This window comes from Oncorhynchus nerka, unplaced genomic scaffold, assembly GCF_034236695.1.
Source record: "Oncorhynchus nerka isolate Pitt River unplaced genomic scaffold, Oner_Uvic_2.0 unplaced_scaffold_843, whole genome shotgun sequence".
Classification (NCBI taxonomy): Eukaryota; Metazoa; Chordata; class Actinopteri; order Salmoniformes; family Salmonidae; genus Oncorhynchus; species Oncorhynchus nerka.
The window spans coordinates 195,001-220,000 of record NW_027040429.1 but is presented as its reverse complement, the minus strand read 5'-3'; the positions used below and the strand labels follow the sequence as shown (position 1 = coordinate 220,000).

Sequence of the window (25,000 nt, the reverse complement as noted above, 5' to 3'; positions counted from 1 at the left end):
ATATAAATGGAGAGGCGTTTGGAGACCCCTCCCCCAAATGGAGAGGCGTTTGGAGACCCCTCCCTCTGTGCAGAGGCCATTAAAATACAGTACCCCTTTGTACAAGGAGAGAGTACAAAAATAAGCTCCTTGTGGACAATCAAGAGACACGTTTTACTGACTGTTCCCGTTGGTAAGCAACTTACACATCCACACAGACCCCTGGTACAGTGTTATATTAACCAGACCATCCCCTGGTACAGTGCTATATTAACCAGACCATCCCCTGGTACAGTGTTATATTAACCAGACCATCCCCTGGTACAGTGTTATATTAACCAGACCATCCCCTGGTACAGTGTTATATTAACCAGACCATCCCCTGGTACAGTGTTATATTAACCAGACCATCCCCTGGTACAGTGTTATATTAACCAGACCATCCCCTGGTACAGTGCTATATTAACCAGACCATCCCCTGGTACAGTGTTATATTAACCAGACCATCCCCCAGACCATCCCCTGGTACAGTGTTATATTAACCAGACCATCCCCTGGTACAGTGCTATATTAACCAGACCATCCCCTGGTATATTAACCAGACCATCCCCTGGTATATTAAACAGACCATCCCCTGGTATATTAACCAGACCATCCCCTGGCACAGTGCTATATTAACCAGACCATCCCCTGGTACAGTGTTATATTAACCAGACCATCCCCTGTTATATTAACCAGACCATCCCCTGGTACAGTGTTATATTAACCAGACCATCCCCTGTTATATTAACCAGACCATCCCCTGACACAGTGTTATATTAACCAGACCATCCCCTGCTATATTAACCAGACCATCCCCTGCTATATTAACCAGACCATCCCCTGGTACAGTGTTATATTAACCAGACCATCCCCTGGTACAGTGTTATATTAACCAGACCATCCCCTGTTATATTAACCAGACCATCCCCTGGTACAGTGTTATATTAACCAGACCATCCCCTGGTACAGTGTTATATTAACCAGACCATCCCCTGTTATATTAACCAGACCATCCCCTGGCACAGTGCTATATTAACCAGACCATCCCCTGGTACAGTGTTATATTAACCAGACCATCCCCTGGTACAGTGCTATATTAACCAGACCATCCCCTGGTATATTAACCAGACCATCCCCTGCTATATTAACCAGACCATCCCCTGGTACAGTGTTATATTAACCAGACCATCCCCTGGCACAGTGTTATATTAACCAGACCATCCCCTGTTATATTAACCAGACCATCCCCTGGTACAGTGCTATATTAACCAGACCATCCCCTGGTACAGTGCTATATTAACCAGACCATCCCCTGGTACAGTGTTATATTAACCAGACCATCCCCTGGTACAGTGTTATATTAACCAGACCATCCCCTGGTACAGTGTTATATTAACCAGACCATCCCCTGGTACAGTGTTATATTAACCAGACCATCCCCTGGTACAGTGTTATATTAACCAGACCATCCCCTGTTATATTAACCAGACCATCCCCTGGCACAGTGTTATATTAACCAGACCATCCCCTGGTACAGTGCTATATTAACCAGACCATCCCCTGGTACAGTGCTATATTAACCAGACCATCCCCTGGTACAGTGTTATATTAACCAGACCATCCCCTGGTACAGTGTTATATTAACCAGACCATCCCCTGGTACAGTGTTATATTAACCAGACCATCCCCTGGTACAGTGTTATATTAACCAGACCATCCCCTGGTACAGTGTTATATTAACCAGACCATCCCCTGGTACAGTGTTATATTAACCAGACCATCCCCTGGTACAGTGTTATATTAACCAGACCATCCCCTGGTACAGTGTTATATTAACCAGACCATCCCCTGGTACAGTGTTATATTAACCAGACCATCCCCTGGTACAGTGTTATATTAACCAGACCATCCCCTGGTACAGTGTTATATTAACCAGACCATCCCCTGGTACAGTGTTATATTAACCAGACCATCCCCTGGTACAGTGTTATATTAACCAGACCATCCCCTGGTACAGTGTTATATTAACCAGACCATCCCCTGGTACAGTGTTATATTAACCAGACCATCCCCTGGTACAGTGTTATATTAACCAGACCATCCCCTGGTACAGTGTTATATTAACCAGACCATCCCCTGTTATATTAACCAGACCATCCCCTGCTATATTAACCAGACCATCCCCTGGTACAGTGCTATATTAACCAGACCATCCCCTGGTACAGTGTTATATTAACCAGACCATCCCCTGGTACAGTGTTATATTAACCAGACCATCCCCTGGTACAGTGTTATATTAACCAGACCATCCCCTGTTATATTAACCAGACCATCCCCTGGTACAGTGCTATATTAACCAGACCATCCCCTGGTACAGTGTTATATTAACCAGACCATCCCCTGTTATATTAACCAGACCATCCCCTGGTACAGTGTTATATTAACCAGACCATCCCCTGGTACAGTGTTATATTAACCAGTCCCCTGGTACAGTGTTATATTAACCAGACCATCCCCTGGTACAGTGTTATATTAACCAGACCATCCCCTGGTACAGTGCTATATTAACCAGACCATCCCCTGGTACAGTGCTATATTAACCAGACCATCCCCTGGTACAGTGCTATATTAACCAGACCATCCCCTGTTATATTAACCAGACCATCCCCTGGTACAGTGTTATATTAACCAGACCATCCCCTGGTACAGTGTTATATTAACCAGACCATCCCCTGGTATATTAACCAGACCATCCCCTGGTACAGTGCTATATTAACCAGACCATCCCCTGGTACAGTGTTATATTAACCAGACCATCCCCTGGTACAGTGCTATATTAACCAGACCATCCCCTGGTACAGTGTTATATTAACCAGACCATCCCCTGGTACAGTGTTATATTAACCAGACCATCCCCTGGTACAGTGCTATATTAACCAGACCATCCCCTGGTACAGTGCTATATTAACCAGACCATCCCCTGGTACAGTGTTATATTAACTGGTACAGTGTTATATTAACCAGACCATCCCCTGGTACAGTGCTATATTAACCAGACCATCCCCTGCTATATTAACCAGACCATCCCCTGGTACAGTGCTATATTAACCAGACCATCCCCTGGTACAGTGTTATATTAACCAGACCATCCCCTGGTACAGTGCTATATTAACCAGACCATCCCCTGGTACAGTGTATTAACCAGACCATCCCCTGTGTACAGTGTTATATTAACCAGACCATCCCCTGGTACAGTGCTATATTAACCAGACCATCCCCTGGTACAGTGTTATATTAACCAGACCATCCCCTGGTACAGTGTTATATTAACCAGACCATCCCCTGGTACAGTGCTATATTAACCAGACCATCCCCTGGTACAGTGTTATATTAACCAGACCATCCCCTGGTACAGTGCTATATATTAACCAGACCATCCCCTGGTACAGTGTTATATTAACCAGACCATCCCCTGGCACAGTGTATATTAACCAGACCATCCCCTGGTACAGTGTTATATTAACCAGACCATCCCCTGGTACAGACCATATATTAACCATCCCCTGGCACAGTGTTATATTACCATCCCATATATTAACCAGACCATCCCCTGGTACAGTGTTATATTAACCAGACCATCCCCTGTTATATTAACCAGACCATCCCCTGTTATATTAACCAGACCATCCCCTGGTACAGTGTTATATTAACCAGACCATCCCCTGGTACAGTGTTATATTAACCAGACCATCCCCTGGTACAGTGTTATATTAACCAGACCATCCCCTGTTATATTAACCAGACCATCCCCTGGTACAGTGTTATATTAACCAGACCATCCCCTGGTACAGTGCTATATTAACCAGACCATCCCCTGGTACAGTGTTATATTAACCAGACCATCCCCTGGCACAGTGTTATATTAACCAGACCATCCCCTGGCACAGTGCTATATTAACCAGACCATCCCCTGGTACAGTGTTATATTAACCAGACCATCCCCTGGTACAGTGTTATATTAACCAGACCATCCCCTGCTATATTAACCAGACCATCCCCTGGCACAGTGCTATATTAACCAGACCATCCCCTGGTACAGTGCTATATTAACCAGACCATCCCCTGTTATATTAACCAGACCATCCCCTGGTACAGTGTTATATTAACCAGACCATCCCCTGGTACAGTGTTATATTAACCAGACCATCCCCTGGTACAGTGCTATATTAACCAGACCATCCCCTGTTATATTAACCAGACCACCCCCTGTTATATTAACCAGACCATCCCCTGTTATATTAACCAGACCATCCCCTGGTACAGTGTTATATTAACCAGACCATCCCCTGGTACAGTGTTATATTAACCAGACCATCCCCTGGTATATTAACCAGACCATCCCCTGTTATATTAACCAGACCATCCCCTGTGCTATATTAACCAGACCATCCCCTGGTACAGTGCTATATTAACCAGACCATCCCCTGGTACAGTGTTATATTAACCAGACCATCCCCTGGTACAGTGTTATATTAACCAGACCATCCCCTGTTATATTAACCAGACCATCCCCTGGTACAGTGTTATATTAACCAGACCATCCCCTGTTATATTAACCAGACCATCCCCTGGTACAGTGTTATATTAACCAGACCATCCCCTGGTACAGTGTTATATTAACCAGACCATCCCCTGGTACAGTGTTATATTAACCAGACCATCCCCTGGTACAGTGCTATATTAACCAGACCATCCCCTGGTACAGTGTTATATTAACCAGACCATCCCCTGTTATATTAACCAGACCATCCCCTGGTACAGTGTTATATTAACCAGACCATCCCCTGGTACAGTGTTATATTAACCAGACCATCCCCTGTTATATTAACCAGACCATCCCCTGGTACAGTGCTATATTAACCAGACCATCCCCTGGTACAGTGTTATATTAACCAGACCATCCCCTGGTACAGTGTTATATTAACCAGACCATCCCCTGGTACAGTGCTATATTAACCAGACCATCCCCTGGTACAGTGTTATATTAACCAGACCATCCCCTGCTATATTAACCAGACCATCCCCTGTTATATTAACCAGACCATCCCCTGGCACAGTGCTATATTAACCAGACCATCCCCTGGTACAGTGCTATATTAACCAGACCATCCCCTGGTACAGTGTTATATTAACCAGACCATCCCCTGGTACAGTGCTATATTAACCAGACCATCCCCTGTTATATTAACCAGACCATCCCCTGGTACAGTGTTATATTAACCAGACCATCCCCTGGTACAGTGTTATATTAACCAGACCATCCCCTGGTACAGTGCTATATTAACCAGACCATCCCCTGGTACAGTGCTATATTAACCAGACCATCCCCTGGTACAGTGCTATATTAACCAGACCATCCCCTGGTACAGTGTTATATTAACCAGACCATCCCCTGTTATATTAACCAGACCATCCCCTGGTACAGTGTTATATTAACCAGACCATCCCCTGGCACAGTACTATATTAACCAGACCATCCCCTGGTACAGTGTTATATTAACCAGACCATCCCCTGGTACAGTGTTATATTAACCAGACCATCCCCTGGTACAGTGCTATATTAACCAGACCATCCCCTGTTATATTAACCAGACCATCCCCTGGTACAGTGCTATATTAACCAGACCATCCCCTGGTACAGTGTTATATTAACCAGACCATCCCCTGGTACAGTGTTATATTAACCAGACCATCCCCTGGCACAGTGCTATATTAACCTGACCATCCCCTGGCACAGTGCTATATTAACCAGACCATCCCCTGGTACAGTGCTATATTAACCAGACCATCCCCTGGTACAGTGTTATATTAACCAGACCATCCCCTGGTACAGTGCTATATTAACCAGACCATCCCCTGGTACAGTGTTATATTAACCAGACCATCCCCTGGTACAGTGTTATATTAACCAGACCATCCCCTGGTACAGTGTTATATTAACCAGACCATCCCCTGGTACAGTGCTATATTAACCAGACCATCCCCTGGTACAGTGCTATATTAACCAGACCATCCCCTGGTACAGTGTTATATTAACCAGACCATCCCCTGGTACAGTGTTATATTAACCAGACCATCCCCTGTTATATTAACCAGACCATCCCCTAGTACAGTGTTATATTAACCAGACCATCCCCTGTTATATTAACCAGACCATCCCCTGTTATATTAACCAGACCATCCCCTGGTACAGTGTTATATTAACCAGACCATCCCCTGGTACAGTGCTATATTAACCAGACCATCCCCTGGTACAGTGCTATATTAACCAGACCATCCCCTGTTATATTAACCAGACCATCCCCTGGTACAGTGTTATATTAACCAGACCATCCCCTGTTATATTAACCAGACCATCCCCTGGTACAGTGTTATATTAACCAGACCATCCCCTGTTATATTAACCAGACCATCCCCTGGTACAGTGTTATATTAACCAGACCATCCCCTGGTACAGTGCTATATTAACCAGACCATCCCCTGGTACAGTGCTATATTAACCAGACCATCCCCTGGTACAGTGCTATATTAACCAGACCATCCCCTGCTATATTAACCAGACCATACCCTGGTACAGTGCTATATTAACCAGACCATCCCCTGGTACAGTGCTATATTAACCAGACCATCCCCTGTTATATTAACCAGACCATCCCCTGTTATATTAACCAGACCATCCCCTGGTACAGTGTTATATTAACCAGACCATCCCCTGGTACAGTGTTATATTAACCAGACCATCCCCTGGTACAGTGTTATATTAACCAGACCATCCCCTGTTACAATGTTATATTAACCAGACCATCCCCTGGTACAGTGTTATATTAACCAGACCATCCCCTGGTACAGTGTTATATTAACCAGACCATCCCCTGGTACAGTGTTATATTAACCAGACCATCCCCTGGTACAGTGTTATATTAACCAGACCATCCCCTGGTACAGTGCTATATTAACCAGACCATCCCCTGGTACAGTGTTATATTAACCAGACCATCCCCTGGTACAGTGTTATATTAACCAGACCATCCCCTGGTACAGTGTTATATCCCCTGCTATATTAACCAGACCATCCCCTGGTACAGACCATCCCCTGTTATATTAACCAGACCATCCCCTGTTACAGTGTTATATTAACCAGACCATCCCCTGGTACAGTGTTATATTAACCAGACCATCCCCTGGTACAGTGTTATATTAACCAGACCATCCCCTGGTACAGTGTTATATTAACCAGACCATCCCCTGGTACAGTGTTATATTAACCAGACCATCCCCTGTTATATTAACCAGACCATCCCCTGGTACAGTGTTATATTAACCAGACCATCCCCTGTTATATTAACCAGACCATCCCCTGGTACAGTGCTATATTAACCAGACCATCCCCTGGTACAGTGTTATATTAACCAGACCATCCCCTGGTACAGTGTTATATTAACCAGACCATCCCCTGTTATATTAACCAGACCATCCCCTGGTACAGTGTTATATTAACCAGACCATCCCCTGTTATATTAACCAGACCATCCCCTGGTACAGTGTTATATTAACCAGACCATCCCCTGTTATATTAACCAGACCATCCCCTGGTACAGTGCTATATTAACCAGACCATCCCCTGGTATATTAACCAGACCATCCCCTGGTACAGTGTTATATTAACCAGACCATCCCCTGGTACAGTGTTATATTAACCAGACCATCCCCTGGTACAGTGTTATATTAACCAGACCATCCCCTGGTACAGTGCTATATTAACCAGACCATCCCCTGGTACAGTGTTATATTAACCAGACCAGACCGTAGTGCTGGTCGTAGTGATGGTTGTATTCCTGGTCGTAGTGCTGGACGTAGTGATGGTCGTATTCTTGTTTGTAGTGCTGGTCGTATTCCTGGTCGTAGTGCTGGTCGTATTCCTGGTCGTAGTGCTGGTTGTATTCCTGGTCGTAGTGCTGGTCGTATTCCTGGTCGTAGTGCTGGTCGTAGTGATGGTTGTATTCCTGGTTGTATTCCTGGTCGTAGTGATGGTCGTATTCCTGTTTGTAGTGCTGGTCGTAGTGATGGTCGTATTCCTGGTTGTATTCCTGGTCGTATTCCTGGTCGTAGTGCTGGTCGTATTCCTGGTCGTATTCCTGGTCGTATTCCTGGTCGTAGTGCGGGTCGTAGTCCTGGTCGTAGTGCGGGTCGTAGTGCTGGTCGTAGTGCGGGTCGTAGTGCGGGTCGTAGTCCTGGTCGTAGTGCTGGTCGTAGTGCGGGTCGTAGTGCTGGTCGTAGTGCTGGTCGTAGTGCGGGTCGTAGTCCTGGTCGTAGTGCGGGTCGTAGTGCTGGTCGTATTCCTGGTCGTAGTGCTGGTTGTATTCCTGGTCGTAGTGCTGGTCGTATTCCTGGTCGTAGTGCGGGTCGTAGTCCTGGTCGTAGTGCGGGTCGTAGTCCTGGTCGTAGTGCTGGTCGTATTCCTGGTCGTAGTGCTGGTCGTAGTGCTGGTCGTATTCTTGTTTGTAGTGCTGGACTTATTCCTGGTCGTAGTGCTGGTTGTATTCCTGTTTGTAGTGCTGGTCTTATTCCTGGTCGTAGTGCTGGTTGTATTCCTGTTTGTAGTGCTGGTCTTACTCCTGGTCGTAGTGCTGGTTGTATTCCTGTTTGTAGTGCTGGTCTTATTCCTGGTCGTAGTGCTGGTTGTATTCCTGTTTGCAGTGCTGCTCTTATTCCTGGTCGTAGTGCTGGTTGTATTCCTGTTTGTAGTGATGGTCGTATTCCTGGTCGTAGTGCTGGTCGTATTCCTGTTTGTAGTGCTGGTCGTATTCCTGTTTGTAGTGATGGTCGTAGTGCTGGTCGTATTCCTGTTTGTAGTGCTGGTCGTATTCCTGGTCGTAGTGCTGGTTATGCTGGTAAATTGACGTCTCTCTGATATCCAATAGCTCTTCCCGGTTGTATGTGATAAAACTTAAATACAACTTTTAAGGACTAGAAGCAAAGCTGCCATCTCTATCAGTACCATCTCTATCAGTACCATCTCTATCAGTACCATCTCTATCAGTACCATCTCTATCAGTACCATCTCTATCGGTGCCATCTCTATCGGTGCCATCTCTATCAGTACCATCTCTATCAGTACCATCTCTATCAGTACCATCTCTATCAGTGCCATCTCTATCAGTACCATCTCTATCAGTACCATCTCTATCAGCACCATCTCTATCAGTACCATCTCTATCAGTACCATCTCTATCAGTACCATCTCTATCAGTACCATCTCTATCGGTACCATCTCTATCGGTGCCATCTCTTTCAGTGCCATCTCTATCGATGCCATCTCTATCAGTACCATCTCTATCAGTGCCATCTCTATCAGTACCATCTCTATCAGTACCATCTCTATCAGTGCCATCTCTATCAGTACCATCTCTATCAGTACCATCTCTATCGGTGCTATCTCTATCGGTGCCATCTCTATCGGTGCCATCTCTTTCAGTGCCATCTCTATCAGTGCCATCTCTATTGGTGCCATCTCTATCAGTACCATCTCTATCAGTGCCATCTCTATCAGTACCATCTCTTTCAGTGCCATCTCTATCAGTGCCATCTCTATTGGTGCCATCTCTATTGGTGCCATCTCTATCGGTACCATCTCTATTGGTGCCATCTCTATCGGTACCATCTCTATCGGTGCCATCTCTTTCAGTGCCATCTCTATCGGTACCATCTCTATTGGTGCCATCTCTATCGGTACCATCTCTATCGGTGCCATCTCTTTCAGTGCCATCTCTATCGATTCCATCTCTATCGGTGCAATCTCTATCGGTGCCATCTCTATCGGTGCCATCTCTTTCAGTGCCATCTCTATCGGTGCCATCTCTATCAGTACCATCTCTATCAGTACCATCTCTATCAGTGCCATCTCTATCGGTACCATCTCTATCGGTACCATCTCTATCGGTGCTATCTCTATCAGTACCATCTCTATCGGTGCCATCTCTTTCAGTGACATCTCTATCAGTACCATCTCTATCAGTACCATCTCTATCAGTGCCATCTCTATCAGTACCATCTCTATCAGTACCATCTCTATCAGTACCATCTCTATGAGTACCATCTCTACCAGTACCATCTCTATCAGTACCATCTCTATCGGTACCATCTCTCTCAGTGCCATCTCTATCGGTGCCATCTCTATTGGTGCCATCTCTATCGGTGTCATCTCTATCAGTACCATCTCTATCAGTACCATCTCTATCAGTACCATCTCTCTCTATCGGTGCCATCTCTATTGGTACCATCTCTATCAGTGCCATCTCTATCAGTGCCATCTCTATCAATGCCATCTCTATCAATGCCATCTCTATCGGTACCATCTCTATCAATGCCATCTCTATCAATGCCATCTCTATCGGTGCCATCTCTATCAATGCCATCTCTATCGGTGCCATCTCTATTGGTGCCATCTCTATCAGTACCATCTCTATCGGTGCAATCTCTATCGGTGCCATCTCTATCAGTACCATCTCTATCAGTACCATCTCTATCAGTACCATCTCTATCAGTACCATCTCTATCAGTACCATCTCTACCAGTACCATCTCTATCAGTACCATCTCTATCAGTCTCATCTCATCCCCACCTGGGTGGTTGATTCACTGTTGTGGTCGGCCTCTCTATTGGCGCCCCATCTCTTGTGCCGTCTATCGGAGATCTTTGTGGGCTATACTCGGCCTTGTCTCAGGATGGTAAGTTGGTGGTTGAAGATATCCATCTCTAGTGGTGTGGGGGCTGTGCTTTGGCAAAGTGGGTGGGGTTATATCCTTCCTGTTTGGCCCTGTCCGGGGTGTCTCTCGGATGGGGCCACAGTGTCTCCTGACCCCTCCTGTCTCAGCCTCCAGTATTTATGCTGCATTAGTTTATGTGTCGGGGGGCTAGGGTCAGTTTGTTATATCTGGAGTACTTCTCCTGTCCTATTCGGTGTCCTGTGTGAATCTAAGTGTGCGTTCTCTAATTCTCTCCTTCTCTCTTTCTTTCTCTCTCTCGGAGGACCTGAGCCCTAGGACCATGCCCCAGGACTACCTGACATGATGACTCCTTGCTGTCCCCAGTCCACCTGGCCATGCTGCTGCTCCAGTTTCAACTCAGGCCATCTCTATCACCATGGGCCCAGGACCATGTCCCAGGACTACCTGACATGATGACTCCTTGCTGTCCCCAGTCCACCTGGCCATGCTGCTGCTCCAGTTTCATCTCTTCTGCCTTACTATTATTCAACCATGCTGGTCATTTATGAACATTTGAACATCTTGGCCACGTTCTGTTATAATCTCCACCCGGCACAGCCAGAAGAGGACTGGCCACCCCACATATGCTCATCTCTAATTCTCTCTTTCTTTCTCTCTCTCGGAGGACCTGAGCCCTAGGACCGTGCCCCAGGACTACCTGACATGATGACTCCTTGCTGTCCCCAGTCCACCTGACTGTGCTGCTGCTCCAGTTTCAACTGTTCTGCCTTATTATTATTCGACCATGCTGGTCATTTATGAACATTTGAACATCTTGGTCATGTTCTGTTATAATCTCTACCAGGCCATCCAGAAGAGGACTGGCCACCCCACATAGCCTGGTTCCTCTCTAGGTTTCTTCCTAGGTTTTGGCCTTTCTAGGAGTTTTCCCTAGCCACCGTGCTTTACCATCTACACCTGCATTGTTTGCTGTTTGGGGTTTTAGGCTGGGTTTCTGTACAGCACTTTGAGATATCAGCTGATGTACGAAGGGCTATATAAATAAATTTGATTTGATTTGATTTGATCAGTACCATCTCTATCGGTACCATCTCTATTGGTGCTATCTCTATCGGTGCCCTCTCTCTCGGTGCCATCTCTCTCGGTGCCATCTCTATCAGTACCATCTCTATTGGTGCCATCTCTATCGGTACCATCTCTATCGGTGCCATCTCTTTCAGTGCCATCTCTATCGATGCCATCTCTATCAGTACCATCTCTATCAGTACCATCTCTATCGGTGCCATCTCTATCGGTACCATCTCTATCGGTGCCATCTCTTTCAGTGCCATCTCTATCGGTGCCATCTCTATCGGTGCCATCTCTATCAGCGCCATCTCTATCGGTACAATCTCTATCGGTGCCATCTCTATTGGTGCCATCTCTATCGGTACCATCTCTATCGGTGCCATCTCTTTCAGTGCCATCTCTATCGATGCCATCTCTATCGGTGCAATCTCTATCGGTGCCATCTCTATCGGTACCATCTCTATCGGTGCCATCTCTATCGGTGCCATCTCTATCAGTGCCATCTCTATCAGTGCCATCTCTATCGGTACCATCTCTATCGGTGCCATCTCTATTGGTGCCATCTCTATCGGTACCATCTCTATCGGTGCCATCTCTTTCAGTGCCATCTCTATCGATGCCATCTCTATCGGTGCAATCTCTATCGGTGCCATCTCTATCGGAACCATCTCTATCGGTGCCATCTCTTTCAGTGCCATCTCTATCGGTGCCATCTCTATCAGTGCCATCTCTATCAGTACCATCTCTATCAGTACCATCTCTATCAGTACCATCTCTATCGGTACAATCTCTATCGGTGCCATCTCTATCAGTGCCATCTCTATCGGTGCAATCTCTATCGGTGCCATCTCTTTCAGTGCCATCTCTATCGATGCCATCTCTATCGGTGCAATCTCTATCGGTGCCATCTCTATCGGTACCATCTCTATCGGTGCCATCTCTTTCAGTGCCATCTCTATCGGTGCCATCTCTATCGGTGCCATCTCTATCAGTACCATCTCTATCAGTGCCATCTCTATCGGTACCATCTCTATCGGTGCCATCTCTATCAGTGCCATCTCTATCGGTGCAATCTCTATCAGTGCCATCTCTATCGGTACCATCTCTATCGGTGCCATCTCTTTCAGTGCCATCTCTATCAGTGCCATCTCTATCAGTGCCATCTCTATCAGTACCATCTCTATCAGTACCATCTCTATCGGTACCATCTCTATCGGTGCCATCTCTATCAGTGCCATCTCTATCAGTGCCATCTCTATCAGTGCCATCTCTATCGGTACCATCTCTATAGGTACCATCTCTATCGGTGCCATCTCTATCAGTACCATCTCTATCAGTGCCATCTCTATCAGTGCCATCTCTATCAGTGCCATCTCTATCAGTGCCATCTCTATCAGTACCATCTCTATCGATGCCATCTCTATTGGTGCCATCTCTATCAGTACCATCTCTATCAGTACCATCTCTATCGATGCCATCTCTATCGGTGCCATCTCTATTGGTGCCATCTCTATCAGTGCCATCTCTATCAGTACCATCTCTATCAGTACCATCTCTATCAGTACCATCTCTATCGGTGCCATCTCTATCAGTACCATCTCTATCAGTACCATCTCTATCAGTACCATCTCTATCAGTACCATCTCTCTCGGTGCCATCTCTATCAGTAGCATCTCTATCGGTGCCATCTCTTTCAGTGCCATCTCTATCGGTGCCATCTCTATTGGTGCCATCTCTATTGGTGCCATCTCTATCGGTGCCATCTCTATCGGTGCCATCTCTATCAGTGTCATCTCTATCAGTGCCATCTCTATCAGTACCATCTCTATCGGTGCCATCTCTATCGGTGCCATCTCTAGCAGTACCATCTCTATCAGTACCATCTCTATCGGTGCCATCCCTATCGGTGCCATCTCTATCAGTACCATCTCTATCGATGCCATCTCTATCAGTACCATCTCTATCAGTACCCTCTCTATCAGTACCATCTCTATCAGTGCCATCTCTATCAGTACCATCTCTATCAGTACCATCTCTATTGGTGCCATCTCTATCAGTGCCATCTCTATTGGTGCCATCTCTATCAGTACCATCTCTATCAGTACCATCTCTATCAGTACCATCTCTATCAGTACCATCTCTATCAGTACCATCTCTATCAGTACCATCTCTATCAGTACCATCTCTATCAGTGCCATCTCTATCGGTGCCATCTCTATCGGTGCCATCTCTATCGGTGCCATCTCTATCAGTGTCTCTATCAGTACCATCTCTATCAGTACCATCTCTATCAGTACCATCTCTATCAGTACCATCTCTATCAGTACCATCTCTATTGGTGCTATCTCTATCGGTGCCATCTCTATCGGTGCCATCTCTCTCGTGCCATCTCTATCAGTACCATCTCTATCGGTGCCATCTCTATCGGTACCATCTCTATCGGTGCCATCTCTTTCAGTGCCATCTCTATCAGTACCATCTCTATCAGTGCCATCTCTATCGGTGCCATCTCTATCGGTGCCATCTCTATCAGTACCATCTCTATCGGTGCCATCTCTTTCAGTGCCATCTCTATCGGTGCCATCTCTATCAGTACCATCTCTATCAGTACCATCTCTATCAGTACCATCTCTATCAGTACCATCTCTATCGGTGCCATCTCTATCGGTACCATCTCTATCGGTGCCATCTCTTTCAGTGCCATCTCTATCGGTGCCATCTCTATCAGTGCCATCTCTATCAGTACCATCTCTATCAGTACCATCTCTATCAGTGCCATCTCTATCAGTACCATCTCTATCAGTGCCATCTCTATCAGTGCCATCTCTAGCAGTACCATCTCTATCAGTACCATCTCTATCGGTGCCATCTCTATCGGTGCCATGCCATCTCTATCAGTACCATCTCTATCAGTACCATCTCTATCAGTGCCATCTCTATCAGTACCAGCTCTCTATCAGTGCCATCTCTATCAGTACCATCTCTATCACTGCCATCTCTATCAGTACCATCTCTATCAGTACCATCTCTATTGGTGCCATCTCTATCATCTGCCCATCTCTATTGGTGCCATCTCTATCAGTACCATCTCTATCAGTACCATCTCTATCAGTACCATCTCTACCAGTACCATCTCTATCAGTACCATCTCTATCAGTATCTCTATCAGTACCATCTCTATCAGTGCCATCTCTATCAGTGCCATCTCTATCAGTGCCATCTCTATCAGTACCATCTCTATATCTCTATCAGTGCCATCTCTATCAGTACCATCTCTATCAGTGCCATCTCTTCAGTGCCATCTCTATCAGTACCATCTCTATCAGTACCATCTCTATCGATGCCATCTCTATCGGTGCCATCTCTATCGGTGCCATCTCTATCAGTGCCATCTCTATCAGTACCATCTCTATTGGTGCCATCTCTATCGGTGCCATCTCTATCAGGTCTCTATCGCCATCTCTATCTGCCATCTCTATCAGTGCCATCTCTATCAGTGCCATCTCTATCAGTGCCATCTCTATCAGCCATCTCTATCGGTGCCATCTCTATCAGTGCCATCTCTATCAGTGCCATCTCTATCAGTGCCATCTCTATCGGTGCCATCTCTATCGGTGCCATCTCTATCCAGTACCATCTCTATCAGTGCCATCTCTATCAGTGCCATCTCTATCAGTACCATCTCTATCAGTGCCATCTCTATCAGTGCCATCTCTATCAGTACCATCTCTATCAGTACCATCTCTATCGATGCCATCTCTATCGGTGCCATCTCTATCAGTGTACCATCTCTATCGGCCATCTCTATCAGTGCCATCTCTATCAGTGCCATCTCTATTGGTGCCATCTCTATTGGTGCCATCTCTATCGGTGCCATCTCTATCAGTGTCATCTCTATCAGTGCCATCTCTATCAGTACCATCTCTATCGGTGCCATCTCTATCGGTGCCATCTCTATCAGTGCCATCTCTATCAGTGCCATCTCTATCGGTGCCATCTCTATCGGTGCCATCTCTATCGGTGCCATCTCTATCAGTGCCATCTCTATCAGTACCATCTCTATTGGTGCCATCTCTATCAGTACCATCTCTACCAGTACCATCTCTATCGGTGCCATCTCTATTGGTGCCATCTCTATCAGTGCCATCTCTATCAGTGCCATCTCTATCGGTGTCATCTCTATCAGTACCATCTCTATCAGTACCATCTCTATCGGTGCCATCTCTATCAGTGCCATCTCTATCAGTACCATCTCTATCAGTACCATCTCTATCAGTACCATCTCTATCAGTACCATCTCTATCAGTACCATCTCTATCAGTACCATCTCTATCAGTACCATCTCTATCAGTGCCATCTCTATCAGTACCATCTCTATCAGTACCATCTCTATCAGTACCATCTCTATCAGTACCATCTCTATCAGTACCATCTCTATCAGTACCATCTCTAGTACCATCTCTATCGGTGCCATCTCTATCAGTACCATCTCTACCAGTACCATCTCTATCAGTACCATCTCTATCAGTACCATCTCTATCGGTACCATCTCTATCGGTACCATCTCTATTGGTGCCATCTCTATCGGTGCCCTCTCTATCGGTGCCATCTCTCTCGGTGCCATCTCTATCAGTACCATCTCTATCAGCGCCATCTCTATCGATACCATCTCTATCGGTGCCATCTCTTTCAGTGCCATCTCTATCGATGCCATCTCTATCGGTGCAATCTCTATCGGTGCCATCTCTATCGGTACCATCTCTATCGGTGCCATCTCTTTCAGTGCCATCTCTATCGGTGCCATCTCTATCAGTACCATCTCTATCAGTACCATCTCTATCAGTACCATCTCTATCGATGCCATCTCTATCAGTACCATCTCTATCAGTACCATCTCTATCAGTGCCATCTCTATCAGTGCCATCTCTATCAGTACCATCTCTATCAGTACCATCTCTATCGATGCCATCTCTATTGGTGCCATCTCTATCAGTACCATCTCTATCAGTACCATCTCTATCGGTGCCATCTCTATCGGTACCATCTCTATCAGTACCATCTCTATCAGTGCCATCTCTATCAGTACCATCTCTATCAGTGCCATCTCTATCAGTGCCATCTCTATCAATGCCATCTCTATCGATGCAATCTCTATCGGTGCCATCTCTATCAGTGCCATCTCTATCAGTACCATCTCTATCAGTGCCATCTCTATCAGTGCCATCTCTATCAGTACCATCTCTATCAGTACCATCTCTATCGGTACCATCTCTATCGGTGCCATCTCTATCAGTACCATCTCTATCGGTACCATCTCTATCAGTGCCATCTCTATCGGTGCCATCTCTATCAGTACCATCTCTATCAGCGCCATCTCTATCGGTACAATCTCTATCGGTGCCATCTCTATCAGTGCCATCTCTATCAGTGCCATCTCTATCAGTGCCATCTCTATCGGTACCATCTCTATCGGTACCATCTCTATCGGTGCCATCTCTATCAGTACCATCTCTATCAGTACCATCTCTATCAGTACCATCTCTATCAGTACCATCTCTCTCAATGCCATCTCTATCAGTACCATCTCTATCAGTACCATCTCTATCAGTACCATCTCTCTCGGTGCCATCTCTTTCAGTGCCATCTCTATCGGTGCACAACAACACCCCCTCAACCAGACCCAGACAACAGTCCAGCTCAACAACACCCCCTCAACCAGACCCAGAAACAGTCCAGCTCAACAACACCCCTTCAACCAGACACAGACAACAGTCCAGCACAACAACACCCCCTCAACCAGACCCAGACAACAGTCCAGCACAACAACACCCCCTCAACCAGACCCAGACAACAGTCCAGCACAACAACACCCCCTCAACCAGACCCAGACAACAGTCCATCACAACAACACCCCCTCAACCAGACCCAGACAACAGTCCAGCACAACAACACCCCTTCAACCAGACCCAGACAACAGTCCAGCACAACAACACCCCTTCAACCAGACCCAGACAACAGTCCAGCACAACAACACCCCCTCAACCAGACCCAGACAACAGTCCAGCACAACAACACCCCCTCAACCAGACCCAGACAACAGTCCAGCACAACAACACCCCCTCAACCAGACCCAGACAACAGTCCAGCACAACAACACCCCTTCAACCAGACCCAGACAACAGTCCAGCACAACAACACCCCCTCAACCAGACCCAGACAACAGTCCAGCACAACAACACCCCCTCAACCAGACCCAGACAACAGTCCAGCACAACAACACCCCTTCAACCAGACCCAGACAACAGTCCAGCTCAACAACACCCCCTGAGGGGGATGGAGTAGAGGGAGAGGGGGATGGAGGAGAGGGAGAGGGGGATGGAGGAGAGGGTGAGGGGGATGGAGGAGAGGATCAGACTGTTGGAGGAGAGGGTAATGGGGGAGAGGGTAATGGAGGAGAGGGTAATGGAGGAGAGGGTAATGGAGGAGAGGGTAATGGAGGAGAGGATCAGACTGTTGGAGGAGAGGGTAATGGAGGAGAGGGTAATGGAGGAGAGGGTAATGGGGGGGTAATGGAGGATCAGACTGTTGGAGAAGAGGGTAATGGGGGGAGGATCAGACTGTTGGAGGAGAGGATCAGACTGTTGGAGGAGAGGAATGGAGACTGTTGGAGGAGAGGGTAATGGGGAGAGGATCAGACTGTTGGAGGAGAGGGTAATGGGGGGAGAGGGTAATGGAGGAGAGGGTAATGGGAGGAGAGGGTAATGGAGGAGAGGGTAATGGAGGAGAGGGTAATGGAGGAGAGGGTAATGGGGGAGAGGATCAGACTGTTGGAGGAGAGGGTAATGGGGGAGAGGGGAGGAGGGTAATGGAGGAGAGGGTAATGGAGGAGAGGGCAATGGAGGAGAGGGTAATGGAGGAGAGGATCAGACAGTTGGGGAGAGGGGTAATGGGGGGGGTAGGGTAATGGAGGAGAGGGGTAATGGAGGAGAGGGTAATGGAGGAGAGGATCAGACTGTTGGAGGAGAGGGTAATGGAGGAGAGGATCAGACTGTTGGAGGAGAGGGTAATGGAGGAGAGGGTAATGGGGGGAGGATCAGACTGTTGGGGGAGAGGGTAATGGGGGAGAGGATCAGACAGTTGGGGGAGAGGGTAATGGGGGGAGGATCAGACTGTTGGGGGAGAGGATCAGACTGTTGGGGGAGAGGGTAATGGGGGAGAGGGTCAGACTGTTGGGGGAGAGGGTAATGGAGGAGAGTGTAATGGAGGGAGAGGGTAATGGAGGAGAGGGTAATGGAGGGAGAGGGTAATGGAGAGGGGTAATGGAGGATCAGATTGTTGGAGGAGAGGGTAATGGGGAGAGGGTCAGACTGTTGGGGAGAGGGTAATGGAGGAGAGTGTAATGGGGGAGAGGGTCAGACTGTTGGGGGAGAGGGTAATGGAGAGGAGGATCAGACTGTTGGAGGAGAGTGTAATGGGGGAGAGGGTCAGACTGTTGGGGGAGAGGGTAATGGCATGTGACAGAGAGGTCTGAAGGTCAGAAGTCAGGGGTCAGAGTCTCACCTCTGTTGTCTTCCTGGTACACCTGCACCTTCCCAAGCTCCACCCCCAGACGCCTGCACACGGGAGACAAAGCCAATGAAAAGAGAGCACAGGGAGAGCTGACCAATGAAGTGCCAGTGTGTGTGTGTGTGTGTGTGTGTGTGTGTGTGTGTACTGACTCTCCTATCCTCTTGCTGATCTCCCTGGAGGAGGGGTGTGAGTTGGCGCTGAAGATGACCAGGCCTCCCTCGGTGTGGTTCATAACCGGGGGGGACCGGCCACTCTGCTCCCCAGCCTCAGGCGGCCTATCCCTGGGCACCCACGCTGCACTCAGCCCTTCCTACGGAGGAACCAGAGACCCCCCCACACACACACACACAGTTAATCAATCAATCCACTTGTCTGGAACAGTGTTACTACCAACATAATACATCATAATACATCATAACATAATACATCATAATACATCATAACACATCATAACATAACACATCATAACACATCATAACATAATACATCATAATACATCATAACACATCATAATACATCATAACACATCATAACACATCATAACACATCATAATACATCATAACACATCATAACACATCATAACACATCATAATACATCATAACATAATACATCATAACATAATACATCATAACATAATACATCATAACACATCATAACACATCATAACACATAATAACACATCATAATACATCATAACACATAATAACACATCATAATACATCATAACATAATACATCATAACACATCATAACACATCATAACACATAATAACACATCATAATACATCATAACATAATACATCATAACATAATACATCATAACATAATACATCATAACACATCATAACACATAATAACACATCATAATACATCATAACATAATACATCATAATACATCATAATACATCATAACACAATACATCATAACATAATACATCATAATACATCATAATACATCATAATACATCATAACACATCATAACACATCATAACACATAATAACACATCATAATACATCATAACATAATACATCATAATACATCATAATACATCATAACACAATACATCATAACATAATACATCATAATACATCATAATACATCATAATACATCATAATACATCATAACACATCATAATACATCATAATACATCATAATACATCATAATACATCATAACACATCATAACATAATACATCATAACACATCATAATACATCATAATACATCATAACATAATACATCATAACACATCATAACACATCATAATACATCATAACATAATACATCATAACACATCATAACATAATACATCATAACACATCATAACACATCATAACACATCATAACACATCATAACATAATACATCATAACACATCATAACACATCATAACACATCATAACATAATACATCATAACACATCATAACATAATACATCATAACACATCATAACATAATACATCATAACACATCATAACATAATACATCATAACACATCATAACATAATACATCATAACACATCATAACACATCATAACACATCATAATACATCATAACACATCATAACATAATACATCATAACACATCATAACATACATCATAACATAATACATCATAACACATCATAACATAATACATCATAACACATCATAACATAATACATCATAACATAATACATCATAACATAATACATCATAACACATCATAACATAATACATCATAACATAATACATCATAACATAATACATCATAACATAATACATCATAATACATCATAACACATCATAACATAACACATCATAACATAATACATCATAACACATCATAACACATCATAACATAATACATCATAACACATCATAACATAATACATCATAACACATCATAACATAATACATCATAACACATCATAACATAATACATCATAACACATCATAACACATCATAACACATCATAACACATCATAACACATCATAACATAATACATCATAACACATCATAACACATCATAACATAATACATCATAACACATCATAACATAATACATCATAACACATCATAACACATCATAACATAATACATCATAACACATCATAACATAATACATCATAACACATCATAACATAATACATCATAACACATCATAACATAATACATCATAACACATCATAACACAATACATCATAACACATCATAATACATCATAACACATCATAATACATCATAACACATCATAACACATCATAACATAATACATCATAATACATCATAACACATCATAACACATCATAATACATCATAATACATCATAATACATCATAATACATCATAACACATCATAACATAATACATCATAACACATCATAACATAATACATCATAACACATCATAACATAATACATCATAACACATCATAACATAATACATCATAACATAATACATCATAACACAATACATCATAACACATCATAATACATCATAACACATCATAATACATCATAACACATCATAACACATCATAATACATCATAACACATCATAACACATCATAACACATCATAACACAATACATCATAACACATCATAACACAATACATCATAACACATCATAACACATCATAACACATCATAACACATCATAACACATCATAATACATCATAACACATCATAACACATCATAACACATCATAACACATCATAACACAATACATCATAACACATCATAACACAATACATCATAAACATCATCATAATACATCATAACACATCATAACACATCATAACACATCATAACATCATAACACATCATAACACATCATAACACATCATAATACATCATAACACATCATAACACATCATAACACATAATAACACAATACATCATAACACATAATAACATAATACATCATAACATAATACATCATAACACATCATAATACATCATAACACATCATAACACATCATAACACATCATAATACATCATAATACATCATAATACATCATAACACATCATAACACATCATAATACATCATAACACATCATAACACATCATAACACATCATAACACATCATAACACATCATAATACATCATAATACATCATAACACATCATAATACATCATAATACATCATAATACATCATAACATAACACATCATAACACATCATAATACATCATAATACATCATAACATAATACATCATAACACATCATAACACATCATAATACATCATAACACATCATAACACATCATAACACATCATAATACATCATAATACATCATAATACATCATAACACATCATAACACATCATAACACATCATAATACATCATAATACATCATAACACATCATAATACATCATAACACATCATAACACAATACATCATAACATAATACATCATAATACATCATAACATAATACATCATAACACATCATAATACATCATAACACATCATAACACAATACATCATAACATAATACATCATAACACATCATAACATAATACATCATAACATAATACATCATAACACATCATAATACATCATAACATAATACATCATAATACATCATAATACATCATAACACATCATAATACATCATAACACATCATAACATAATACATCATAACATAATACATCATAACATAATACATCATAACACATCATAATACATCATAACACATCATAATACATCATAATACATCATAATACATCATAATACATCATAATACATCATAACACATCATAATACATCATAACACATCATAACACATCATAACACATCATAATACATCATAATACATCATAATACATCATAACATAATACATCATAATACATCATAACATAATACATCATAACATAATACATCATAACACATCATAATACATCATAACACATCATAACATAATACATCATAATACATCATAACATAACACATCATAATACATCATAATACATCATAATACATCATAACACATCATAATACATCATAATACATCATAATACATCATAATACATCATAATACATCATAATACATCATAACACATCATAACATAATACATCATAACATAATACATCATAACATAATACATCATAATACATCATAATACATCATAACACATCATAACATAATACATCATAACACATCATAATACATCATAATACATCATAACACATCATAACATAATACATCATAATACATCATAATACATCATAACACATCATAACATAATACATCATAATACATCAGGATTACTAGCCTACCTGGTTAAATAAAGGTGAAATAAAATAAAAAATAATACATCATATCATGTTAAGATGTATTATGATATGATGTGTTATGTATATATTTGATATGTTATGTTATGGTGTGTTATGATGTAATATGTTATGACAACACATCATACCATAAGATAAGAAAACAGAACATAAAATATGGTTCGGTATGAAAGCAATGAAGGACTCATCGTCCCCATAATAACGGCCTGTAAAAACAGAGACACATTATAAACGGTATTCAGTATTCATGCGTTCCTCTCCTGACTCCCGGAGGCGCTCAGCGCGCCGTCTGCTGATGAGCGGACGGACGCACAGATTTTGATTTGCGCTCAGTCTCGGTAAACACAACAAAATATACAACGTTTAAAAAGCACACCAAAAAAAAAAAAAAAACCACACAACATTGAAACGTCACAGGCGGACCTGCTGTACCCACCAGTTTGTGTTTTGTAGTGTAACCGCGTTGTAATGATGTTGAATGATTTCGCAGTTTGTAAACGTCTCAACCTGTTCCTCCCAGCCCGGTCTACTGAGTATGATGGACAAGGCGTCTCGGCCAATCACAGATCAGGAATCCCGACGGATTAAAACATTTCACCCAAACCCTCGTGTTGATCGTCGAGGGAAAGACGTCATCACGTCTACATTGAATTTGAATCTGATTCTGAATAGTTATTACATCCAACCCAAAAACTATTTTAATAGGTGTTTGGTCGGGTGTACATTCAGGTTACACACAGTCTTGAAAGACTAGCTTCCAAGTTTATTTAGATTTGTGGTGCTAGGGGTTATAATGCGCAAAAATACACATTGTGGAAGAAAAACATAGTAGAGATAGTACGTCCAGCACACACATACTATCTCTACACCTTTAACGTAGTCAACGTGTCGCTACGATAACTTTTTTTTAAAAAACCTTTTCATTTGTTTTTTTTGAAAGGTTACAAAACAGCCTTATCCCTCACAGCGCAGCAGAGATCATGACAGAGAGCATGCTCCTAGGTCGACCACTAGAGGTCACTGCTGTCTCTGTTTTTACCAGACAGACCCATCCTGCCAAGGCAGCAGCTACTCTTCCTGGGGTTCATTATGGATCCCCATTAGTTCCTGCCAAGGCAGCAGCTACTCTTCCTGGGGTTTATTATCGATCCCCATTAGTTCCTGTCAAGGAAGCAGCTACTCTTCCTGGGGTTCATTATGGATCCCCATTAGTTCCTGTCAAGGCAACAGCTACTCTTCCTGGGGTTTATTATGGATCCCCATTAGTT

General features: G+C 43.2%; 1 protein-coding gene across 1 annotated transcript in view; it reads right to left on the bottom strand.

Annotated features, from left to right (window-relative positions):
• LOC135571012 (phosphoribosyl pyrophosphate synthase-associated protein 2-like) overlaps positions 1-24,257 on the bottom strand; it is a 54,272-nt gene extending 30,015 nt beyond the window's left edge. Inside the window, exons 1-3 of the mRNA XM_065016828.1 lie at positions 24,169-24,257; positions 19,595-19,755; positions 19,437-19,489 (exon numbers count right to left, since the gene is read on the bottom strand). Coding sequence (XP_064872900.1) covers positions 19,437-19,489; positions 19,595-19,677 — 136 coding nt within the window. The 5' untranslated portion in view covers positions 19,678-19,755; positions 24,169-24,257. The remainder of the gene's footprint in view (positions 1-19,436; positions 19,490-19,594; positions 19,756-24,168) is intronic.
• Positions 24,258-25,000: the final 743 nt, after the last annotated feature.